The sequence below is a fragment of the Bombyx mandarina genome, chromosome 01 (genome assembly GCF_030267445.1).
Source record: "Bombyx mandarina strain Sakado chromosome 01, ASM3026744v2".
NCBI lineage: Eukaryota > Metazoa > Arthropoda > Insecta > Lepidoptera > Bombycidae > Bombyx > Bombyx mandarina.
This window is the reverse complement of record NC_143208.1, coordinates 9,315,843-9,340,937: the sequence shown is the minus strand read 5'-3', so window position 1 is coordinate 9,340,937 and position 25,095 is coordinate 9,315,843. Positions and strand designations below refer to the sequence as shown.

At 33.6% G+C, this 25,095-nt stretch overlaps 2 protein-coding genes across 2 annotated transcripts in view; both read right to left on the bottom strand.

Annotated features, from left to right (window-relative positions):
- Positions 1-4,345: 4,345 nt before the first annotated feature.
- Positions 4,346-6,630, bottom strand: LOC114245178 (NADH-ubiquinone oxidoreductase subunit 8). The gene is made up of 2 exons (XM_028177231.2): positions 6,327-6,630; positions 4,346-5,729 (listed from the first exon to the last, which is right to left on the bottom strand). The coding sequence occupies exons 1-2, from the start codon at positions 6,628-6,630 to the stop codon at positions 5,296-5,298; spliced, it is 738 nt and encodes a 245-aa protein (XP_028033032.2). The 3' UTR covers positions 4,346-5,295.
- Positions 6,631-10,574: 3,944 nt separating this feature from the next.
- LOC114245123 (uncharacterized) overlaps positions 10,575-25,095 on the bottom strand; it is a 34,788-nt gene continuing 20,267 nt past the window's right edge. Inside the window, exon 2 of the mRNA XM_089729275.1 lies at positions 10,575-14,749. Coding sequence (XP_089585401.1) covers positions 13,027-14,749 — 1,723 coding nt within the window. The 3' untranslated portion in view covers positions 10,575-13,026. The remainder of the gene's footprint in view (positions 14,750-25,095) is intronic.

Genomic DNA, 25,095 nt, shown 5'->3' with positions numbered 1-25,095 from the left:
AACTATGTTAGAACTGTACAAAGTCACTACTCAGCGTAGCGAGCTAGTGGCGATGCCATTCGTCAGCTTACACGAAAACGATAATGATAAAATTCGTGAGTATTTACTCTAGTTATAGTATTCACGGAAGTGATCTCAATAAAACTTATAATTTAGAAAACACTAACACACAGCTGCGTGAACAATAAATAAGATTAGAAATAAACTATTATATATTCAACATTCCTTTACGTTACTTATTCTGTAGACTACATATATGTACGTATTACGTAACTGATTACGTATTTATTAAACGAAATTTAAATTTGTTGGTTGACCAAAAGGTTGAGGTACACCCTCAGAGAGAACATCAATCGAAAAAATTACAAAGAAGCTCTTTCCCGGGATATTTTCAAATATGTCAATCTTTTGTCGTTATGTTTAAGGATAGATAGATGGCTAAGTGCCTTTTTTGTGCCCCTTATCCGTTTCGAAACGACAATTCATGCATTATTAATATTAAAATGGATCGTATACATATACTTAGGACGACGAACTATTAGTACCTAGAACGAGTCGACTACATCATAAAGGTGCTTATAGTATTATACATACATACCTACCAAAATAGTTTGAGCTGTAGATACATTGAACCGCCTGTGGCCTTAAGGACGTAACTCCTGGTTTATAAATTTAGGATTATGACCTGAATTTTCATGGTGGATTCCAACATTCACTTTGTGATCTGTTAAATTTATTAGTGATCTAAACATTACAGACGTAATAAAACAACGTACGAATTTATACAAAAAAATGAGTTACTCCACTCAGAAGACCGAATAATAAGATAATGTAAATAACTGACATTTAATTTCTATATACTTAGCGGTTTTTATTTTTATTATTTTGCTAGTTGAAAGACTATTTGGTTTAAGCATTTGATACTTTTGATATTTGATCATTTACATGAGAGGCATTCAAAAGTTTAAAATTTGGAAAAAATATCATAACAAAAAACTTATTCGGCTATTTAAATGGAGTAAACTTATTTTAAGTTCAATTAAAAACATCGAATTGTTGGTACTAGTACCAAATAAAACGAAAATTTAATTACAAAGATAAAGGTCGCGTATTAAACAAAATGCGTAGTAAAAATGTCTTCCACGATAATAAAATATCGTATGATAAAATCAAAACAAAAATAAAGGTATCATCATCATCATCATCATCATCAACAGCCCACAGTCGTCCACTGCTGGACATAGGCCTCTCCCAATCTACACCACTGAGCCCGGTCTGCTGCTCTCCTCATCCACTTCTTGCCGGCCACCGTGCGGAGGTCATCGCACCATCAAATAAAGGTATAAGTAGTTTGCGTAATTACTGTCCAATGTGTGACATATAGACCTCGTCATAACATTCACGTTGCGATGTCTGCATAGGCTCTGGCAACCAATTACAGTCAGCTGGACGGTGCTTGTCCACCGGGCCATGCAATAACTGTATACAGTCAACAGCTTTTAGTACAGTTTCTAAAAGCTTTTTCATTCTATTTCTGGTAGTACAAAACTGACTGTACAAAGACGAACTGACATTCGGTATAGTAACTAATGAAAACGTCAAATCAACTAATTTAGTTTTTTACACAAATAACCAAAGTTCTGGTTCTGGTGGTTACTGGTGGTAGAACTTCTTATGAGTCAGCACGGGTAGGTAGGTCAGCATCACCACCCTGCCTATTTCTGCCGTGACGCAGTAATGCGTTTCGGTTCGAAGGGTGGGGCAGCCGTTATAACTAACTATACTTGAGAACTTATATCCCAAGGTGGGTGGCGCAATTACGTTGTAGATGTCTATTGGCTTCAGTAACACTTACCACGAGGTGGGCTGTGAGCTCATCCACCCACTAAGCAAAAAAAAAAAAGTATTCGCATTTTTCACCGCATGTGCTCCTTCGCACAATTCAGTCTACCAATATCGACATTCACTATTATCTCTTAATTTGGCATTTTATTAATACTAAACACGAACGTTAGTACCAAATTTAACATAAAAATGGGGACATTTCGATACTGCTTCAATTCACACGCCTCTAAGTATATCTATAGTCTGACCGGCGCGACACCCCCACTTATCAAGTCATTGGCATTCGATAATCAATTAATTCGATCCTCTTCGAATTCGGTGAACTGACAACGAAACGAATGTCTCCAGCATCGGTCACTAAACATAGTCATTTAGATTTATTAATGATTTCAACTAATACATTTAAATTGCTTTTACATTTTTAGAAGAAAATATATTATTACAGCACGAGTGCCTAAAAGAGGCGCTAAGCTAAACACCAGGTTTCACCTAGTCACGATTCCATATGACTATCGCTTATTGTATTTTTGGAACGAAATTCCTTAAGGGACGGTGCGGAGGGGTACCCTAACCGGGAAAAAACGTCCGTAACGTAAGATTTTTATTATTTATGTATTGTCTTAGTATGATGGCTATACAGTGTCTGATGTAGTCTACGTGATGACGGTTTTCTATGATAGAACATAATTAGGCTTAATTATTATTATTCATATAATAATTAAGCCTTAATTATTATTATTCATATAATAATAAATAGCTGATTCTTTGTATATTATTATTATATATTTTTTATAAATCATGATGAATAAAATAAAGTTGATAACTTTGTAGTTTTTTTTTTATCAATAAAATATCACAATAAAAATATATACTCGAATAATTATTTCCTTTATACCTCGAATAGAACTTAAAATTAATATTTTTATAATAAGCAACTTCCTTCCTGTCCAGTGTCCCACGACACCACACATTTTCTTTTTCACCGAGGTCCATACCTCCTACTAGGAGATCCCCGCGCTTAGGAGACGCGAAGGGTTTGTGGGACTGGCCGGTTCGCAAATATTGGGAGCGGATCGCGGGCGCAAGGAATGGAATTTAGGGCTTTACCCACTAAGCGACTCCCCTGCCCTGCCGCCCGATCCCCCCGAGGTCAGAACCCGAACAGGGTAAAGAGGTTGCCGGTCAACCATGCAACCAGACGCGCGGCTCATCTCAAGGAGAGCCGGCCGATGGAGCCTTCAGGGCGAATCGCTAAATAATTGAAAAACATTTATTTTTTTAAGACGACTCATGCGACACCTATTTTATGTTTTTATATGTAAACTAGCGATCCGCCCTCGCTTCGCTTCGGAAATTGTAATTTATTATTGTTTTCTCCACTATTTAATAGATGTTATTATACATATAAACCTTCCTCTTCAATCACTCTGTCTATTAAAAAAAACCGCATCAAAATCCGTTGCGTAGTTTTAATGATTGAAGCATACATAGGGATATAGGGACACAGAATGCGACTTTGTTTTTTACTATGTAGTGATTCCATAAGTAGTTATTCACTCGTTCGGGTACACGAGCTCACGATCTATCTTTATACTAGAGTTCTAAATCTCAATTATGCACTATGACGCCGGGTATCTTTCAGACCGGAATACACATCTTAGGAATAGGCTAACTTACTGCCAGCAAATGGTACTACATAATAAAAACGTTCCCAGGTGTGTGAACAACTGTACAAAATTTCATCAACATCGTATTAGGTTTAGGAAAGCATAGAAGAGAAACCTACGTACATACACACAAACATTGAATTTATTTATATAGATAACTACGTACTTGAGAATTGATAATGATCAAAGCGCGCCGATATTATGTAAATGTAATGTCGTTATTATAACTACTGTGATAAATTGAGGAGAGGCTCGAGAACGTCATGAATTGTATTTCTGAATTCACAAGATTTTGAGGACCTTTGACTGTGGATGGTGTCAAGTTTCTCAAGTTTCTAAATACCTACTTGCCATACCTACATTAGAGAATTTAATGACATAAAAACGTCTTTTTGTACCTTATAAAAAAACCATACAATATGTTTTTGCACAGCACGCGTGTATTTTAAAATGTTGTGTAATTAATAAGTAAATTTTTTTATTAAATTATTTTACGAGTAGAGCTAAAAGCTCTTGGTAGTACAATAACTATGCACACAAAAACAAACCTGACTACTGTCAAACAAATATTCGTAAATAAGGTCTTATTAAACAAAAGTTAAAAAAACATAACATTAAACAAGAATTTAATCATCATTACCAAAAATTATCATGTTTTTACTAGTTTTTACACAATATAGTAAACGCAACGTCAATTATTCATATATAATATAAATATTATCATGTTTTTACCAGTTTTTACACAATATATTAAACGCAACGTCAATTATTCGAAGCAGTTGTCAGTACCTTCCGAATAATCCGAGTGGAATAGTGGAAACGTACAAAACAAAAACAACATTGGCATTTATACCAAAATAATAGGTTTACATAGAAAAACAAAAAAGGCGAATTTCATTTAGAACATATTCTTTATTTTCTGTCTTCTTTTACAAAGTTTAGAGTTAATGTTGATTGATGGAGCATTATGCACGAACACGCTCCATTATTATTATGCAAACTTAAGTAAAGATGGTTACTTTATATAGAATTGCATAGATCTCGTCTATCCGTTCGAGATTAATGAATTAGTAATAAAAAAAAAACAAAATGTGTGCAATTCACACGTGGTAGAAGTGAAACCTTCCAAAATTAAAATACAATTATCCTAAACGTCTTAAGTATATGTAAAATTTTGTCATTAGTAAATAATTGTAAGGTAGCGCCCTCTGTGAATTGATATTTTAATTTCACGTATAATCCTAAATTAAAATTCACTACAAGAGCTTTCATACACACGTTAGTATTAAAAAATCTCACAGATGGCGCTGTACTAAATAGTATGTATATTTCTGTCTCATTCTTTGCTGGCTTCATCCTACACATTTTTGTATTTGTGTCTCTTACCTGTCGTTTTTTCCGTTGCATCCGGTTTGAAATCACAACGATACTAAAGAAGTTTTCACTTCAAAAAATGTATCTTCATTATTCTCTTTACAACGTATTTCAGAATCATTACATTAATTCAACTTTCTTTCGCGTAACCGCTTCGACAAGTAAAACAAATGTTAGATCGTAAATGTGTTCGACCTCGAAAGATATTTACAGATCATTTCGGCAATTCAATTCAGTTCAAGGCTTCCGAATTATTACTTTTAGTCATGTCGAGCTATACCAAGGACAGTAAAATCTAATTGGTTAAACATACTTCGGATACTTATATGATTTTAATCGAATGAAAATATTTTAAGCCTTTCAACGAACTAGCCTCGATCCTTTCCAAAGCCTTTCATCGAATTAACAATTAACGATATAAATGATTATCTCTGATGTTACTTGCGATCTCTGGCTCCCACCTATCACCGTTTGATAACAGTTTTTCTTTGTTATATAGAAGCTCTTCGTGGGTTTCAGTACAATACTCGAAATTTGGTCCTTCGACTATTGCGTCAACAGGACATGCTTCCTGACAATATCCACAAAATATGCATTTAGTCATGTCTATATCGTATCTTGTTGCTCTCCGGGACCCGTCACATCTTTCTTCCGCCTCAATGGTTATGGCTTGAGCAGGACAAATCGCCTCGCAAAGCTTGCAAGCAATGCATCTCTCCTCACCGGAGGGATACCTTCGTAAGGCATGTTCTCCCCTAAATCTTGGAGAAAGAGGACCTTTCTCGAAAGGGTAATTGATTGTTGCTGGCTCTTTGAACAAATGTCCTAAAGTTACGGCAAAACCTGCAAATTATCATTTCAAAATAAATATAACGCAAGACGTTCCTAAATTTTGTACTCCCGAAGTACTAGTAAATTCACCGTTTCATGTTTCGTATTACCAGCGAATAAGTTCCATAAAGGTCCGTAACGAGTACCGAAAGTTTTTAGGTTGGTTTCGTTTAGTGAAAAGAAATATGAAGAAATAAAACTGAGTTATGAACGACACAAGTCACTCGTTCACCCGAAGCAGTGTTACTCAATATCATGATAAATATATGTAGTCAATTTAATTAATTGTTGATAATGCAAAATTAAACCAATTTAATTTTTTTTTTTTAATTTGATCACATTGAAATTCATGGGAAAAAGTAAATATTATTATAATGAAATTATGTACACACCCTAAAACAAGTATTAGCGTAGACTGCGAGAATAACATTGTTTGTGTGTGCGTGTGTAGTCATACTCGTACTGAGGCTCAGATGAACCGCTTTTGAAAGGATCTAATCAGAAGAGACAACTGAGGCATATAGGGATTTAGCTACAACGGCGTATTTCGACAAAGCGTTCGGATTGTATTGCAGTTTTGTGAACCGTAATAAAAACCAAAGTACCAACCTCGGACTATTTCTGTCCAAAACAAAGTTTGCGAGGCCCGATCAAAGATGTCTCTCATTGTCGTCGATGGCGGCTGGTCGTTTATGTACGTATATTGTACATCGTATTTAGTACGCGGACAGCAGCAAAATGGGGGACGCTGAGGTCCTTGCGCACAAGATTGTGCAGGGTGAGGGGGGAAATTCGAACTGGGACGGCGGTTCTCACCAGGATTACGAATATCCGATTTGTGACGAAAATAAGAAATAACAAAAAACACGTTTCGTCTTTTTGTTAATGTACATATACACTGTACGAGAGACATTATTTTCGTCTCGTACTCGAACCGAAATAAAATATCTTTTTTAATAATAAACAAAATGTCACTTTATGAAAGGAAACGTAATTCCAAAAAAGGTTTTGCTTTCAAAAGTTTTGTTGTTCAATCGAAACCTGTTTATCTATGCTCAATAGTACAAAATAAATAAGCAGTTTATGTATGTATGTATGTACAACATAATCTTGTATACACTTTCGTGTTAGTTTAAATTTGAAATGTTCGAATGAAAAGATTCTTACCTATTTTCTACGTTGCACCGTCGTCACTTAATGATCATGCTAATTAACAATTTGCAAAATGAGGCATTTCTTCTAGCCAGCGCCTTCTTTGTGCTTTATCGTTCTTGTTATTCGAGTGCTAGAATTTTTGTAATTGCAGAGTAAAATTAAGAGCAAAAGGTATTATTTTCGTTTTATGACAACTATATATATAATGACAGTTTAATGTGATATAATTTATAGAAGGTACAGGGGAAAACTTAGTAATTATATATTTGTTTAATAAATAAAGCGGTTAATTGAATAGAATGTCACATCCAGGTATTCGAGAGCTGTGTACCAACTGCGTAGCTGCATGAGATATCGTCATGTGTGAGTCGTTAGTTGCTCGTTATGCTAATAGCTCGCGACGTGACGCGCTTCATCACATTAAAGCATCGACTCATATCGGTTAGCTTTTATTGCATTCTCATTGCTTTCGGCATATTACCCGGATCATATTAACATTATGGATTTATCAATTTACCGTTTACGTAAAAATTATTTTATCATAATCTTATCGTAGTTTTTTCTTAAGTTAGAATCCTTAAGATATTAACATGCGTATATTACATAGACACATATATGTATATTGAATTTTTATATGTTTTTATTAATATTAAAAGGGCACCTATTATCATTTAAGGACACATTCACTGAACATTGTTCGTATTTAACAAAAATCCAAGTATTCAATCAAACACACAATCAAAATTCCTTTTGGAAGTTACACGTGATTGTGCTTGTCTCATTGCCGATCTTTCTAAGAAATCAATTTCTATTTTCATTAGATTTCAATTCGTAGTACTGTAGCTACTGTACTGGTATTTAATATCCAATGACTCTGAAGACCGCAAGAAAAGGAAGCGCATCGCGAGGTCTCCTTTACACAATGAAACAAAGCGTCATCAATGGCGAACACTCTATCAAGAGTGAAGGACCAAGCAGGAGAAGGAGACCCCGAACTACTATCCGATCTACTGCCTTAAGTTCCTTCTCGAATGCTGCCTAAAGTACCGCTTCAAACTGTAATGCGAATCAATACTGTTTTCTATTTTGAAAAAGTCGAGTGTCTACAGTACTACGGAAGGCGGATGGCGACATCAACAATGTCGCATTTTGGGCTTCCAGTAAATGAGGAACAAAGAGAGAGAGAGAGAGAGAGCATACTTTATTGCACACCAAAACACAATAAACATCAGAAAACAGTCAACAAGCAGTTATGTTTGTACAATAGGCAGTCTTATCGCTAAAAGCGATCTCTTCCAGACAACCGTTTAATTACCCGAAATTCTGGAGACATTACTATTAACAACACATTATTAAACAAAATACATACATACAATAAATAGATATATACCGTTAAACACAACGCATGAAAGCATGAGTAAAAAATGCATGAGACATAGCCGCCAATTAAAAAAAAAAATGCCAGGTAGGATAAAATAACTTTATTGACCAACATATAAAGACAGATAATTACAATAAATTCAATCATTTTAATACCTACTAATTTAGAAACAATACAGTTATTAGGTATTGAATGAAACAAAAATCGTAAAGTTTCCGTAAATAAAATTATTTTACAGTACAAGTAAAGTATGGGTATGGATACATTTTTCTTCAATACTACGTTATGTTAATCTAATAATTTCGTAATAAAACACAGTATGGTCACAAAGTACAAATAACTACGTTCGCATATACCTTTTGTTTAAGCACATAAAGTGTCCAATTTTAGTTTCACCCTTGTCTAGATTCAAGGAGATTGATTTTATCAGTAAGGAACACAAATCTATGGCAGCAAAACATACGAATTTACAAGTAAGCTTGAGCAACGAACACGGAAAAATTACAGATTGTTTTGCTGCTTTTATTATCACAAATTTGATTCATTGTATTATTATAATTCATTTATAATTTACTGCGTTATTATATGTGATTTTAAAATGCTGTAAAAAATAACTAGAACGCTTGAAAGAAATTAAAAGAAAAATTAAAGGTTTTTTTACAAAATTACGTACATGATTATTTTGTATTATTTCTAAATTAGAATAGATTAATATATTAATGTGGATAATTTGAATACTGTGATTTGAATTATTTTTTACTGTAGGCATCTAAAGGACAAGGCAAAGGTATTCTCTGTTAGCAGTTTCAGTAAAATTCAGATTTATTATTTTTCGATTCTATAGGGCGTTTGGGTCTGAAAGTGTTTCGTGGCTTTCTTTGATTATTTCATTTTGATTTTGTGTCTATTTAATTATTGATCAAAACAAGCATCGGAATATACTTTTCTATTATCAAATAGAAATATCTCATAAGCTAATAAATAACATTCGACTTGAGCAGATGCGCGGTGAAGCGCACCAGTTGTGCGCACCAAAATACTTTTGAAAATAAATACTACAAGGTGTTTTACTTTAATGCGATCTCTTTGAGATAACTATTAAAATTCTCAATATCAAAGCTGAACAATCACCTACATCGATATCGACTGTAAAAAAAGTCCAGTTGCAAAGAAATCGTCTCCAAGTTAAACATAATATATTTGATACAAACAGCCTTGTAAATTACATTACAAGCCTTCAACATTTTTTTGGTTGTTGTTGTTGTTGCGTATTTATCGTTGAATTTTTATTAAAAAAGAATAGTGAGAGCTTTGAAAAACAATGTAAGAAAATTAACTCATTTACTCCCAACGCAAATCTTCAAGTAGCGCTTAAGGGCAAATAAAAAATTCAATTTTAGTTTAAGACGTAATGAATACCTACTTTTTAATCGATTTTCCAAATCACAGGATTTTTAACGTTACTAAAGATTTAAGATGTATAATTCCATTCCATTCCATTTGATTTGACGACAAAAATGTATTGGTAATAATAATAATAATAATAATTATTATTGATTCACATTTTTAAACACGTGGTATATTTGAATTATTCTTTTTAAAGTACTTTATAGACAATTTGGTTTCCATTAATATATTATACATTTTTAAGTTACATCAAGTGTGCAATTTTTTGGTACAGTTAATATACGCACGTGCGAAAATCTATTATTCAAACTACATCTTAACTGAATACATTACACAGATTAGATGTTTATTACTGATTATGAATATTATTTGGATAAATACTGTCTTATTGTATACGTTATTGAAACATCAAACACGAACAGTGGTTTGCTTCAAATTATCAATATTTTTTATACGTTTTTTTATAATTTTACCGGAAAATTTTGCTACTGTTCTATTGCTACTGTATAGAGACGGTTTTAAGAAAATAACCTTAGCCAACCGTGTATGTAATAAGAAACGGTTTTAGGTTATTAATGATAGATTATTTATACATGAAACTTATCACAATAAGTCATATCAAACATGTAAATATTACTGTACACTGATATTTGAAAAATTACAACACCTCGTAAACATTTATATATATATATATACCACTGAGTGCTTTAACATCGTACACAAAGCAAAAAAGATATGTTTTGTTATGTTATCCCTAAGCACATCAGTTATATTTAAGTTTTTAACTTCTCATTATTTATGTGCACATTTAGATACATTACAAAAATATTTATACAACCTTTAAAATGAATTATTAATTTGAAAGTAAATCAATATTTACAAGGAATTTTATTGTTTAGTCGATTAATAACGGAAATTTGGTTTTTTTTTTGTATTTTATGTTTTGTTTTTTGGGAGCTTCTAACCTAGTTTTAATTACTACGGTTAACTTCAAAAAATTTTGGTTGTGAATACATACGACATTTATAGCATATTTTGTCTGCAATGATTAGATGACCTAAAATCTACACATTTCTCTTATTATCTAGGCCCAAATTCATGGAAGCTAACAATAATAAACCAAACGTTCTCTGCTATCTTATAAAAATAAAACATTACACGACGTACCAGTACAGTAAAAGAGATTGCTATTAGGATTCGTTCCGACGATTAAATTATCATAAATTTGTTCACAAATTATCATAAAGTTGAATTATAAGATTCTGAAATGCGAAATGCTGATAGAATTTACTCCACTCGTTAGCTTCTATGTCACTTTAGAATACGATCTATGGGTAAATATTTAAAATAAATATTTGTAGAGCACACAAAAAATTATGTTTTACCGAAATTTACTAACTAGCTAGAAAAAGAAAAGGAAAATTTTATAAGAACTTAAACAATTTAAAAAAAACGCAAAACGAAAATCTATGACGGACCGTAAAAACGAAATGTGTTAAATTTTCATTGAAAAAGCTGTTACACACTTATTTATTTGACGAAAATATATTTATTATCTTATTGTTCTATATTTAGTGTTTATGTTGGACACTCAATCCATTTTCTTACAGACTAGTGCTACTTAATTGGTGTTCATCTTACAGTGCAATTTCATTGAATTGCAACGAACTTTTTAAATAAATATTTAATAATAATCGAACATATACCCGATACCACAACTACTACACATAATAAACCGCGAATTATCAATAAGTATTATAAACTTTCAATTGTATTCGAATATTGTGCTACATATTACAACATTTAGTGCAGAATTATCTTTATACTTTTTATAATAACGGTAGTACGCCGATCTACACGAAGCCATTGAAACTAAAGCTGTTTCATATGTCTTAGTGAAAATGTAATTAAAAAAACCGTACTATTAAATGTAAGTACATAAATTTTTGACCGTGCTTAATTCACTTGATCTATAAAAAAAAAAAACACTAATTGGGGAATTGAACCAAGAAAACACAATATCTAAATATTATTAAGGTTCATAATAACAAGTTTTTCAATTTAAACTTTTGTTTTTTCAACATTAAAGTTTTACGGGGTCACCTACATGAGAAAATATTTTTGTTATAATCCTTTCTAACGAACTTAACTTGACTTGTTAGTAACCGTTCATGTTAAGAGTTCAAGATATGAATTAGAAATGTATTTGTATATTACAATACTGTATTATATAATATACTGTAAATTATAATACACGCACAGGATTCGTGGTTAATAAATAATTACTAAAGGTATAATAAATACCGATGATTACTGTAGTTTCATCGAAGATATAATTGGTTTCCTTCGTATATTATCAATACGTACAAAGGATCTCGAATTATTAATTATAAAGGTATTAATAATGTTTACTGCTAAAAACGAGTATTAAAAGTTACTTATCATTTAATACATTTCAATTCATTATCGACATTAAAACTAAATATACATCTTACATCTAATTACAAAAATGCCACAAAGGAATGATGTAATAAATTCATATTACACAATTATATTTATTATACAGTAAGTAAATTTGGCACGATGCCTTTAATCATAAATGATTTTGAAAAAAAATAACATGTCTTCATAATTTCGACTCTCAGGTCATATACCCGAATCTATAGGTATTATTATGTTTTACCCGATGAAATAACACTAAAGTGAAAATACTCCTATAAACTACAAAATTCACCCATTAACTATGATCTATATCGTAGACTTAAAAATAAAGTTTAATGATGTCGCTGTGTACCTATGCTTAAGATTAAATACATACTATAGATAGATCTACCAATTATAGCTATAGGATGCCAAAGGAAATTTTACGCTCTAATACATAAACTAAATTACAAACATTGAAGTTATTTAAATACACTGATATTACTCAGTAACTTCAATTAATATTCCTGAAAGTTTCCTAACTCTAAACACCTGTTTCAGGTAAATAACGTTGCGCGTATATATATATATATATAGAGTACATAAAATCTACGTGTAGAAAAATACTTTTTAATATTTAATTTCTACGTAAACAATTAAAACCCGCTCATACAACTAGCTAGTCATAAAAATTTACTGAAAAGTTCATACAACTGTCTTCAATACCTTGTAAAGTTCCATCGTTTGGCTTTACACAAGATCGTCTTCATACTCGTATCAAATATCGTTCATATCATTAAAAAGAGTCGGTGGTTCAATACGCGTAGATAAATAGTGCAGCGATGTCGATTCAAAAGTCGGAGACGAAGCTGAGGCGAACGGAGCAGGGGGATCGAGCAACTCATGCAAATCTGGTTGCGACGCCGGCGGCGACAAGGCGCGTTGTTAGCTGTCCTTAGAGACGAGTTGGTACGGCGCATGGATAGTGGCGACGCTGCCAAGCTCCGTATGTCCAAGCAGTTCTTCTGGATGTTCATGATCGTGTTCTCTACGCTTTTCTTCATTTGTATAGTATTGGGCGGCGCGACGTCGTGTACAGCAAAGCGCCGCAGCCACTGCTGAGAGGACAGCTACACATAACAGCATTAATCCCGCAATGACACTCATTTGTGCTTCATGTGTCGTCGGACATGGATCCAATTGCTCAAAACTCAGACTACCAAAAGTTGCGCCTCGCAATCTTAACGGGGAGTGGCATTTCAGGACTCGTATTGTACTGTTAAGGACTGTTGTGGTCATGTACAAAAGCATATTACTCGCTGAACATTGATCGCAATGCCAATTATTTTTCATTAAGTTTACTTCAGCTATAGCTTCCAATCTTTGCAAATCCTGTTCGCTTAAGGTTTGTAACTTGTTGTGCGATATATCTAATCGCTGTAAAAACTTCGTCTTAGATAGAAGTTTGAAGGGAAACCTGGATAATTTATTCCAAGATAAGTCCAAAGCCACGAGATGCTCGTTGTATGTAAAGAAATTTTGAGGTATTTCTTGCAGTGACAAGTTGGCTAAGCCTACTCCATGAATCTCTGGTAGTATTTGCAATACGATAGCAATTTCGTTTAGTGGTAAATTATTTCCACTGAAATTTATTGTTTTTAAGGAGTCCACAACCGGAGCGAAAGTTTGCAAATGGAACCTGTCAATTTTGTTATGACTTATATCCAAATGTGTGAGGGCGGTTAGATTAGTGAGGGCCAATGGCGCCAAGAGGGCTAGACGGTTGCGTGATAATGTTAGTACGTGGAGTTCCCGGTTCCGTCCAAACATGTTGTCCACAATGACTGACAATTGATTCCCGTCCAATTTTAATTTCTTTAATCGCTTCAAACTTATGAATTCATCTGATGTTAAGTATTTAAATAAATTTTCACCCAAATCCAATTCCTCGAGTCTAGGTACTAAATGATAAATTTGTGTGTTTATGCGTCTCAGTAAACATCTTCTGCATTTAAATATTCGCAAGTGTTGAATATCTTTAAAAACTTCAGGGTTCAAGTCAGTTAATGGGTTGTCACTCAAATCCAAAATAGACAACTTCGCCAGCATTCTGAACAGCCTTGACACGAGTGTCGATATTTGATTATTGGCCAATATTAGAGTTTTCAATGAGGTCAGGTGTCTGAAAGTCTCGCTTGACATCTGTTCAATATGATTGTGATCGAGATGAAGTTCAGTAAGGTTTATGAGACCTCTAAAATTATCAGCTACTACACTCGTAAGGTTGTTGTGTGTCAAATTTAAAACTCTTAAATTTTGCAAGCCCCAAAAGGAAAATTGCCCGATCGACGGTACATTGGAATTAGCAATGTGAAGTTCGCGAAGGTTTACAAATGGGGCTGGTTGAGTAAATATGGGTCCAATGGTTAAAAAGTTAGGTCGATCCGGAGGAGCGGCTATAATAACAACATGCACGTCACGGTCCATGTAGTCGACCGGGATTATCCTCATGTGTCCATGCTGACAAGCCACTTGCGTTGTATGGCCTTCTTCGAGATCAAATGTCATAGTACAAGTACATTCATCAGGGCAGATTGTCCCTGCGGCCTCCGTATTATATACGACCAAAGATGACATCCATGCCAATAATAGGAACTGCTGTATTTTCCTGTAACAAAGAGAACCTATCGTTAATAAAAGTTCATGATGGTATCAACTAAACGCGAAGGTTTCCCGATATATTTTTTTAATAATTCGCGGTTTTCACTCTTCATTTTACTAATTTAACGACAAGTAATTTAAAATTAATTTAGTTTTTCTATTGCTTTAGATGACCTTTAGATGTCAATACACGTGCCGGAAACACGAAGCAGAAACAAAGACATTGTTATTATTCGGTGACTGCGATTACATAAGTGTTCTCTACCCTCTCCCTACGTTACAGAACCGACTAACACAAATACGTATCAATCTGTTCAAGAATTGCTTTTGGTTTACGACAACATACAATGTTGCTATTAATCGTAAAGTTCTAACAATAAAGTCTTAACAACACAATACACTAGTGAACTTCCCGAAATCGTGGTTATTTCTGGTGGTAGGCTATATAATAAGTCCGCACGAGTAGGCTCCACCAACCAGCTTATTTCTACCCTAAGACAATCATGAGGATAATTTTGAAAGAATTGAACTACTCTTATATTTTAAAATCGAAACTTAGACTCATCTTTCAAGATAGGTAGTGGCATTCACATTGTGATGTATGCATGGTTTTTGATAACCTCTCAACATAGGGTGAGCTGTGAGTTTATTCATCCGTCTAGGCATTAGAAACTCATTTATTAAATTTATAATACCATATAACATAAAGCAAAATCGTTTAAGGATTCAAATGAACTACAGCTATTGATATATTATATGTATATACTTTAATACTTAGATAACACAACGTTTAATAAATGTCAACGAATTAGCAAAGTGTGGAAGAGACCTCAAAGCCTGTGAACTAGGAACGAGATTAGAGCTTTGTGAAATATGTGCCTCGCTTTTTCAGTGGAATCCAAACCCCTGAAAAATAACCCACAGATAACAAAAGGCATTTTGACACGAATAAGAGGCATCCATTACACAAAATTCCGAAATATAAATTGTTATCGTCTTAATCAAGGTCACTAAATATTTGTTATTAAAGAAAGTGTTCGTACCACATTTTTAGGTTTTTACAAGATGTGCAAGGATGTTGAATTATCGCGTTGCGCACAAGTTGGTTTTACGAAGATTCTTGTGACCAAACACAAATATAACCCCAAATTACTCACTTGTGTAATAAAAATGTAGTAAATCAACACAGGTTGTACCTTTACGTTGGGGAGTATCTGTATAAGTTTCATATTCATATAGAAAGTACAAGGAAATATTTTATGCTGTTTTAATTGATAAATCAAAGATTGTTTTGGCATCGCATTTACCACTGCCACCATCAAGCTTTGCTCTATTATTTTTCAAGAACCGTTAGCAGATTGAGGAACCTTCTAAAATACGTAAAGGTACCGATATATCCCATCACATACATCTTCAGTGGATCATATTATATGACGGCTAAGCAAGGATAGTCAGTTATTGTTAAAAAAATATTGACGTCGGTTCAGTTTCGGAGGAGGAACAAGAGGGAATACGAAACGTTGTTTGCGACTTTTTACGCAGTTTTTCTGTCCGTTCTTCTTTCGGCTCTATTCGGGGAGGTATGAGGAGGGAAAGCAATATACTTTTAAAAAAAAGCAATTCCGCGCCACCCGCATGTCCTCTTAATTATGTTAAAGTTTTAATCGCTTAATCGATTTTTGAATGTAATAGAAGTAGTTTAATTCCGTTTTAATCATTTCTGTGTTTCTTTTTAATGGATGATAGAGAATACGCTGGAATTATGATTAGTAATAATGATTAGATCGTTTTATTAATGTCTTCGGTTCCAAATATCGCAAGACTTGAGAAGGAACTACGAAACAAATTCAGCACTTGTTTTTTAAGTTATGGTTATTATTTTATCTAAATATATATAACCGAGGATAAAACAGATAGCTGCCAATTTGTTTACTGCTCGTCAATAGATTTAATTTTTTTAATTGCTATTTACGAGATTTATCTTTTAGCTTTTATCAATTTAAAAAAAGGATTTTTTTCTTTAGCTTTGTTGTTATCAAACAAACATTTTGGGAAAAGGTAGGGCGCATTATAAGCCCGCACTGGTAGGTACCATCATCCTGCCTCTTTCTGCCGCGAAGAATGTGTTCGAATCTGAAGGGTGGGATAGTCATCTATACTAATACTAATACTAATAATATTATAAAGAGGAAAGATTTGTTTGTTTGTTTGTTTCGAATAGGCTCCGAAACTTTGGACCGATTTGAAAAATTCTTTTTCCATTAGAAGCCGACATTGTCCCTGATGAACATAGGCTACTTTTTTTATTTATTTTTTTATTTACTTTTTTTTGGTTTCATGTGTGTTTTAATGTTTCCGAAGCGAGGCGAGGGCGGGTCGCTAGTTATTGAATAAAATTGAGACTTCGATCTGATCTCCTATGGTGGATGACGGAATTCAGTGTAATGTCTATAAGGTCCATTAACTACACTGTACTTAACACCAGATCTGGAGTAACAAAAAAAAACAAAAATAATTGTTACTGGGTAATCGAAAAAAGATCACTAAAAAAATCAATTGTAACAGCTATTTTTATACTCGATAAGACCGCACATTCGACCATCAATATATGTAGCGTTCAAAGAAAGGATACACGGGTATTTAAGTCCGTATTCATGCCACGTTCGCTCATGCAAATAAAACTAGCATAGCAAAAATAGGATCTGCAGAGCCATTGAAAGCAACTGTTTTTTTTGTTTTGATGAAATTATGATTTTGTAAATAAATGTTTTTGTAATAGCGCGCTCTTGAATGTGGTGGGTACGGTTCCCGATCCTTATAGTGAATTGGTTGAGAGATTACCTTCATCTCGTAGTAGCTCCTAATGACAAAGATCAATCTCTCGTGCGGGTAAATGACAAGAAGGCAATGCAATGAGCAGACCATTTCATTGTGCCAGTGGATTGAGATATATTGTACCGATGAGCATAACTGAAATTGGAAACTCGCTTGCAATTCTTCTAATCTCTTCTTCTATGGCGGCATGAGTCACAATACATGGCTTTGGAATTTCTGGTAAGCCTTCAAGAGGACGCTTAAAAGTCAATCGCTCGTTCCTGAGACATAAAAGATATAGCTCAGTTCACTAATAAATTTGTGTTATGGGTGTAGATTTGTAACATAGTGAAAGGATACCGCCACTTCTTAGTTATCCATTAGACAATTTAGAACGACAGTAATATTCCTATTTATCATACCAACCACAAGGTAAAAAAACTCCCTTGAGATAATATCAGTCGCCGAAAAATACACATTTATTCAAATGATAATCAATTAACTAGACAATGTTAAGTGTTAATCCAAATTGCATAGATTTATAACACAGTGAAAGAATACCCCCACTTCTTAGTTATTTTGTACATTTAAGGCACAGTAACACGTTAGTTCATTAGACAATTTAGAACAAAAGTAATATTTCTATTTATCATACCGACCACAAGATAAAAAAAAACTCCTTTGAGATTATATCAGTCGCCGAAAAATACACATTTATTCAAATGATAATCAATTAACTAGACAATGTTAAGTGTTAATCCAAATTGCATAAATTTATAACACAGTGAAAGAATACCCCCACTTCTTAGTTATTTTGTACACTTAAGGCACAGTAACACGTTAGTTCATTAGACAATTTAGAACAAAAGTAATATTTCTATTTATCATACCGACCACAAGATAAAAAAAAACTCCTTTGAGATTATATCAGTCGCCGAAAAATACACATTTATTCAAATGATAATCAATTAACTAGACAATGTTAAGTGTTAATCCAAATTGCATAGATTTATAACACAGTGAAAGAATACCCCCACTTCTTAGTTATTTTGTACATTTAAGGCACAGTAACACGTTAGTTCATTAGACAATTTAGAACAAAAGTAATATTTCTATTTATCATACCGACCACAAGATAAAAAAAAAACTCCTTTGAGATTATATCAGTCGCCGAAAAATACACATTTATTCAAATGATAATCAATTAACTAGACAATGTTAAGTGTTAATCCAAATTGCATGATATTAACTCGAGGTAGTTATTGATAATAGCCGTGACAGCTCTGTATTGATGAATGTATGTAACGGACCATTTAACTACGATTACATCGTCTATGTCAATCGAGGTATTAATAGAAACCCAATACTGATCGTCATTGCTAAGCGGAGGAATTAATCAGAAAATACGGATATACAGATATACGGCCTCGTCGACTTACTGCTACTACTTACATACAACAATTCTTAGTAGTATATTTAAATTGCTTTACTTCCCACCTAATATTTTGCATTTCCTACCGTGAATGCTGATGCGGTTTTTGTAGTTATTTCAAAAGATGAATATGAAGTTTTTTTTAAGTTGAAATGGAAGAAAAGAACCCAGTAGAGATATCTTAAATTCTGAAACAATTTTTGACACCGCATTACGATTTTTTCTCACGTAGTTTGAACCTACATTTTGGGGTGAAATATTACAGTCCTAATTATTATAATAATGAGAGTCGTGATTTAGATGTCAAGCCACTGCTCTGTAAGTTTACTTTGACGAGGGCTATTTAAAGGTACGAAAATTTATGCAGGTATTAAAGTAGCTAGAATTCTTATTAATTTTTCTCCCTTTTTAATGTTTTTATTAGATAAGAAATCGGCTCTCAACAGAAATGTATATTTTAAAATAATCGTAAATGGTACAATGGGTTTTTAATTAAAGTAAATTTAAAATTATTTGCTGTACTAATTATTGGATGTTTTTATTTATTCAAACATCGAGTATGATTACTGCTACTTCCCGGATAGTCTTAGAAATCTTAGAATACACTAAAGTTAATGATTCCGCACCAGGTAATTAATAAGAATAACTATTTATTCATAAAAACGGTTAATCAAATTATTCATAAAACAAATAAAACTACTCGAAATCATGGCGAGACAGATAAGCGGAAATTGAGATTAATGGGACCCATGGTTATTCACACCCGCACGGGACCCTAAAAACTTCGATTAATTTACTAAATATCAAAACTTTTCTCATTAGAAACTGCAAGACAGAGTTATTGTAATTTTTTAAAGATAATATATTGTTAATTTTTTTTTTGTAATCATAAAGTGATTAAATAATAGTTTTTTGTTTGTTTATGAACAACATGACTGTTCCGAAAATCGCTTAAAATTTCCGCACTACATTAACATGCTCGCTTTTATGTTAACGGGACCAACAGTGGAGAAAGGCGTAAATTCGTCGGTTTTATGCCTATTTTGTGAGACGATGGGCTCACGTAGTCACGCAAGTCCGTGCTTCTTGGTCACGTAGTCACTGCTACCCGACACTCATAAAGCCGGGAAATCGCTTCCCAGGTCATGGGCATTGTCGTCACTTTTATGGGTAACGAGTGCAGGATGCATAATTATCCAGAGATTTCTTATGTACTAAGTAAGTCCTGTTCTAGAAATAGGTGCTTACATGCTTTCGTTAGAATAATAATAAAATTATTTGTGTTAAGGGCCTTCTTTAAAAAGTTGACAAAAGCAAACCTTAAAAATAAAAAGATTGTACGAGAACTTTTGGACGTAAAGTTTTAATTAAAAACACGCTTGGAAAGCTCCCGGCTTCTGAAAAGACTGCCACGCTAAATTGGTTTATCAGATAAAATCATTGAAAGGCTTATTTGAATTAATAAAATACCACGTAGGAAACAAATAAATATTTATATTTAAGTCACACATTCGAAGCATTCCGCTGCATAATAAATTAATTTTGTATGAATAAAATGTTTGAATTATGAATAGCGTATTACATACGGCCATTGTTATTTTACTACGGAATAATATTATTTAAAGTGACTTCTAAAGTTTTCTAACATCAAAGAAACTCCCTTATCTATGCGTTACAAATAGATTTTCACTTTACTCTTAACATTCTCTAAAGTCATAGTCTAGAATTTAAGTATACAAATTGAGAATTGAAATTTGTCGTAGTTTCATAATGTTTATCTCATTTGAAATTTTACGTCCCATATTAACTAGTCAGGTCATAAATTCTGTCACATGTTTAATGTAAAATAATTGAAACAAGTTTATTCATTATGTAACCATTCATATACCAAAATGAACTTAACAAAACATAGATTCTTATGACGCTAAAGTTTATTCAAAATGACCTCCGTGATTTTGAATACAGGCCTTCAAGGCCAGTCGTCTATCGCAGCACGAACGAGGTCCATGTCAATATCGACGGCTGCCTTAATCAAGGATGTCTTGAGTGACTCCAAATTGGGATGAGGCTTTGAGCACGCCTTTTCCTCCAAGTGTTGCCATATCTTGTAATCTAACGGATTCAAATCTGGACTGGAGGAGGGCCAGTCTTCGTGCCGGATGAAGTCGATTTCACGCGCCGCCAGCCAGTCTTGTGTGCTCTTCGCTCTATGAGCTGGCGCCGAATCTTGTTGGAATACCCAGTGCCTGTTATTGAACATGGTATGAGAAACAGGTTCCACAAGGTTCGTCAGGACTGTATTTTGATACACAACTGCATTCGTTTTTACACCTTTCTCACAAAAATGTACCTCTGTTAAGCCCCAATAAGAAACTCCCAACCATACCATGAGCGAGGATGGAAAATGACCTCGTTGTACACGCGTAATACGGTTGCTCGCTTCTTCACTACTGTGAGCGTACACCTTATCATTTTGTTTGTTGAAGCTCTCTTCTACGGTAAAAAAATTTTCATCCGAAAAAAGAATTTCCCGATATTTTTTTCCCGCGTACCACTTCAACAAAGCGCGGCATCTCTTCAGTCTCAGGTCCATTAGACGAGCATTCAAACGATGTCCGGTTTTCTTCGATATGCCCGAAGCCCTAAGTCTTCATTTAACACCCTTTTCACCGTGGTTCTGCTTAACCCCATCTGAAGGGCCAACAGTTTCTGCTTACGTTTGGGATTTCTTTGAATTCGCGCCTTCACAGCTTTTATCACTGCTGGAGTCCTAACAGACCGAGGGCGACCACTTCTTGACCAGTCATCTACACTAGAGTCTTCATTGTATCGTTTGATGGTACGATAAACGAAACTTTTGGTTATATTCAAATTTTTCAGTATGTTAAAAATTTGAATTGGCGCGTAACCGCAACAATGCAACGCAATAACTGCAACACGGTCTTCTTTAAGCGTCCACTCTATATTTAAAAATGAGTAAAATTCTAAAAGTATACATTTTTATTTTCATGAACAATTCGAAATTCGAATTCAATAAACTTTTTTGTGGCCAGCATTCTAAAAGAAAAGTTTTTACTGTGTGACAATACTTATGACCTGACTAGTTATATCTATTAATAATTTAATATACATGAATATATCTCTATTGATAAAATCTCAGTTTCCAAAATTTTCAATATTTGTCCGGTCTTTTTTGTTGTTAAACATGTCTCCCAATTTTTTATGTCATATAAAACATACATAAAAGGAAATACGAGAATTTAATCAACAAAAGAGTAATCATTCTGCAAGTCTAGTACAAATGACTTGTACGCGGTTTTATAACTTGCTAGTCTTATTTTTAAAACTCAAAATGGCTATAAGAACTTATTCAAGGAACGAAAAGATGATTCTTCTTCTTCTTCTTCTCGCTATTCTACATTGTCTGGAGTCGGTGCGACATGTCCTCTTATTACGCCCAAGAATTTAGTATGAGTCTTACGATCGGTCGTCTGCCTGGCGTCAACGATATATCTCCATATATCCATTGCAATGTGGCATAGGAAGGAAATGTTTCTTCTTTTGGTATCTCTTTTACCTCGTCCGTTTTTGGTTGTACGATTTTCATTTTATTATTAAAACTAGCGACCCGCCCCGCTTCGCTTCGGAAACATTAAATTTTATTATTAATAGCTGAGTCCCGCGATGTTACCCGCGGTTATTGTCGTACCGCGGGTGAAGCCGCGGGGCCAAGTTAGTCTAAAAAAGTAGCCTAAGTTACTCCTTATATCATCAGCTACCTATCGGTGAAAGTCTAGTCAAAATCGGTTCAGCCGTTCCAGAGATTAGCCGGAACAAACAGACAAACAGACAAAAATTGTAAAAAATGTTATTTTGGTGTATGTACCATATATTATATTTATGCGCGTGTAGTAAAAGCGATGGACCGACCAAATAAAGGCAGCTCTAAACGGTCACGTTAACGAGTGCACAAGAAGGGCCGCGGTACGCGAGGAATGGCGACGTCTGGTGAAGCGCACCACCAACCCAAGTGATGACCACGACCACTCTGCCAAGAGTGCATACGACTGAGAAGAAAGTAAAAAGCGGTTATTTCAATATTACAAACAGACACTCCAATTTTATTTATATGTATAGATTTCGCTTTTCACTACTACACTAAAATTTATATTTTCAAATACCAAAAGATAAAAATATCACATTTTATTCGTTTTTTCGAAAAAATAATCCACGCTACTTCAATTCGCATCACAGACATTTCATCCCAGGAGATTGTGCGTGGCAGATTAAAGTGGACACGGGTAGAAAATGCTTACTACGATTGAAAACCTAGGTAAATATTGAACAGGCCAACTTTTGGTTTTTCGGCGCAAATATGTAGTATTACAGCGTTTCTCAAATAAAAACATTATCAAAATACATTAAACATCTAGCTTCTCCGTAAATTTCTATAAATCGATAATTTTATTTGACTCAGATCGGGTCGATCCGCAAATTTTTAAGTACAGTAATACATAAGAGCACCTAAGACAATCATTATTTATAATTCTTGTATCTATCCACATTTCTCATATACTATTTATTTATATTTATATTTTATAATATTCTCAATATTAAAAGCGGACAACACACTGTGAAGTTGAAAGTCAAAGCATAAATAAATCTACTAGTTTTATGTTGTTCAATTCTAAGCAGCGTGCTACCAAAATTATTCCCGTAACCCTTGTTGAAAGTGTCTTCTAGCCTCTATAATTATTATTTAAAAAAAAAATGCACGTTATTTACGTTAAAAGGTCCAATTTCGAACATTTTAGAAGTGCAGTATTCAGCAATTTTTGCCGCAAATTCAAAGTCATTTATTTGCAGATCTTTCTGACCGGTAGATCATTTTTAAATTCAACTGCGCTTTCCTTTACTTTTTAGTTTATTGTAATTGATATTGTATCATGAATCAATTAATAACATTAAAAAATGATCTGCAATATCATTCTGGTCATTCAATAGTGAAATATCAGAGTACATTTATCAAAATATGAGAACACACGAACATGTCCATAACTGGGTTCCTCTTTTTGCCTTTCGTTTACGAAACCCTAAACCGGATATTAGTTGTTCATACTCAGGGATGACCGCTTTCGGACAGATTCAAAAAGAGATTTCCTTGTTTTAAGAAATAGCTAAGCGAACTAACTAACAGAATGGGGCAAATATAATAGTAGTTTTTTTTAGTTTTCACAAATTAAAATACATTGTATAAATATGTAACAAACGCATAACTTTGATTTTTTTTTTAAAGAAAGGCTTACCAATAGGATCTTTTGTGTGAATCTCGAACACAATAAGATAAGGCGCTACATAAAGAATCTTCTTCGTGGGTCAAATCGAGGGACTTTATCGTTATTATTTATCTTCGGAACACATTTGTTGAAGCTTCCTTTTATATCCTTTTATTTTACATGACGACAAGACGGTACAAATTGATTTCTGCGGAATCCCTCAGGAGCGAGTTCCGTCAGAAAACACAAAGTAATGGAACAACGAATTTATCGTAACCACTTTACTAACATTAAAAGATTCTCTTTCGGTGGCTACTTTGTGGGTCGTTATCAAACATAAACATTCTTATTTTAATAATGGATATGACATTGTTTGATTCCATTATCGTTATAACTAAAATGTCAATTAAGTTGCAAAGTTCACTTTCATTTTTTGCTTCGGATACAAAATTATCGTAAATAAATGAAAACAAATGTTCCTTATCATCTTCAACGGAGCTTGAAATACGACAATATATCTGCAGTGTACGTTCTAACGCTAAGTACAAAGAACAAATCTCCACTCTCGGATTTTTTGTACAGACTGTACAAAGAACGCCTTTGTTAGCAACAAATCCGGAGAGCATGAGATTTATAATTGTATATGGTGATATATGTTCGTGTTGCATTTCGTAATGTTCTTTATCATAAAAGAAAAACTATAACCTTTATATATTTTCTCACAATGTTCAGGATATTTAAAGATTTCTATCTTCTTTATTTGCGATCTCCTAACCGTACAGAATGTTGTTTTGAAACGCTTCAAACTGTATTACAAACAATTAATACAAT

Coding starts and splice junctions, on each gene's coding strand:
- LOC114245178 (XM_028177231.2), bottom strand. CDS start 6,630: ATGTCTCTCGTACAGTGTATATGTACATTAACAAAAAGACGAAACGTG. Junction 5,730..6,326: donor TTGGACAGAAATAGTCCGAG/GTTGGTACTTTG, acceptor GATAATTTGCAG/GTTTTGCCGTAACTTTAGGA.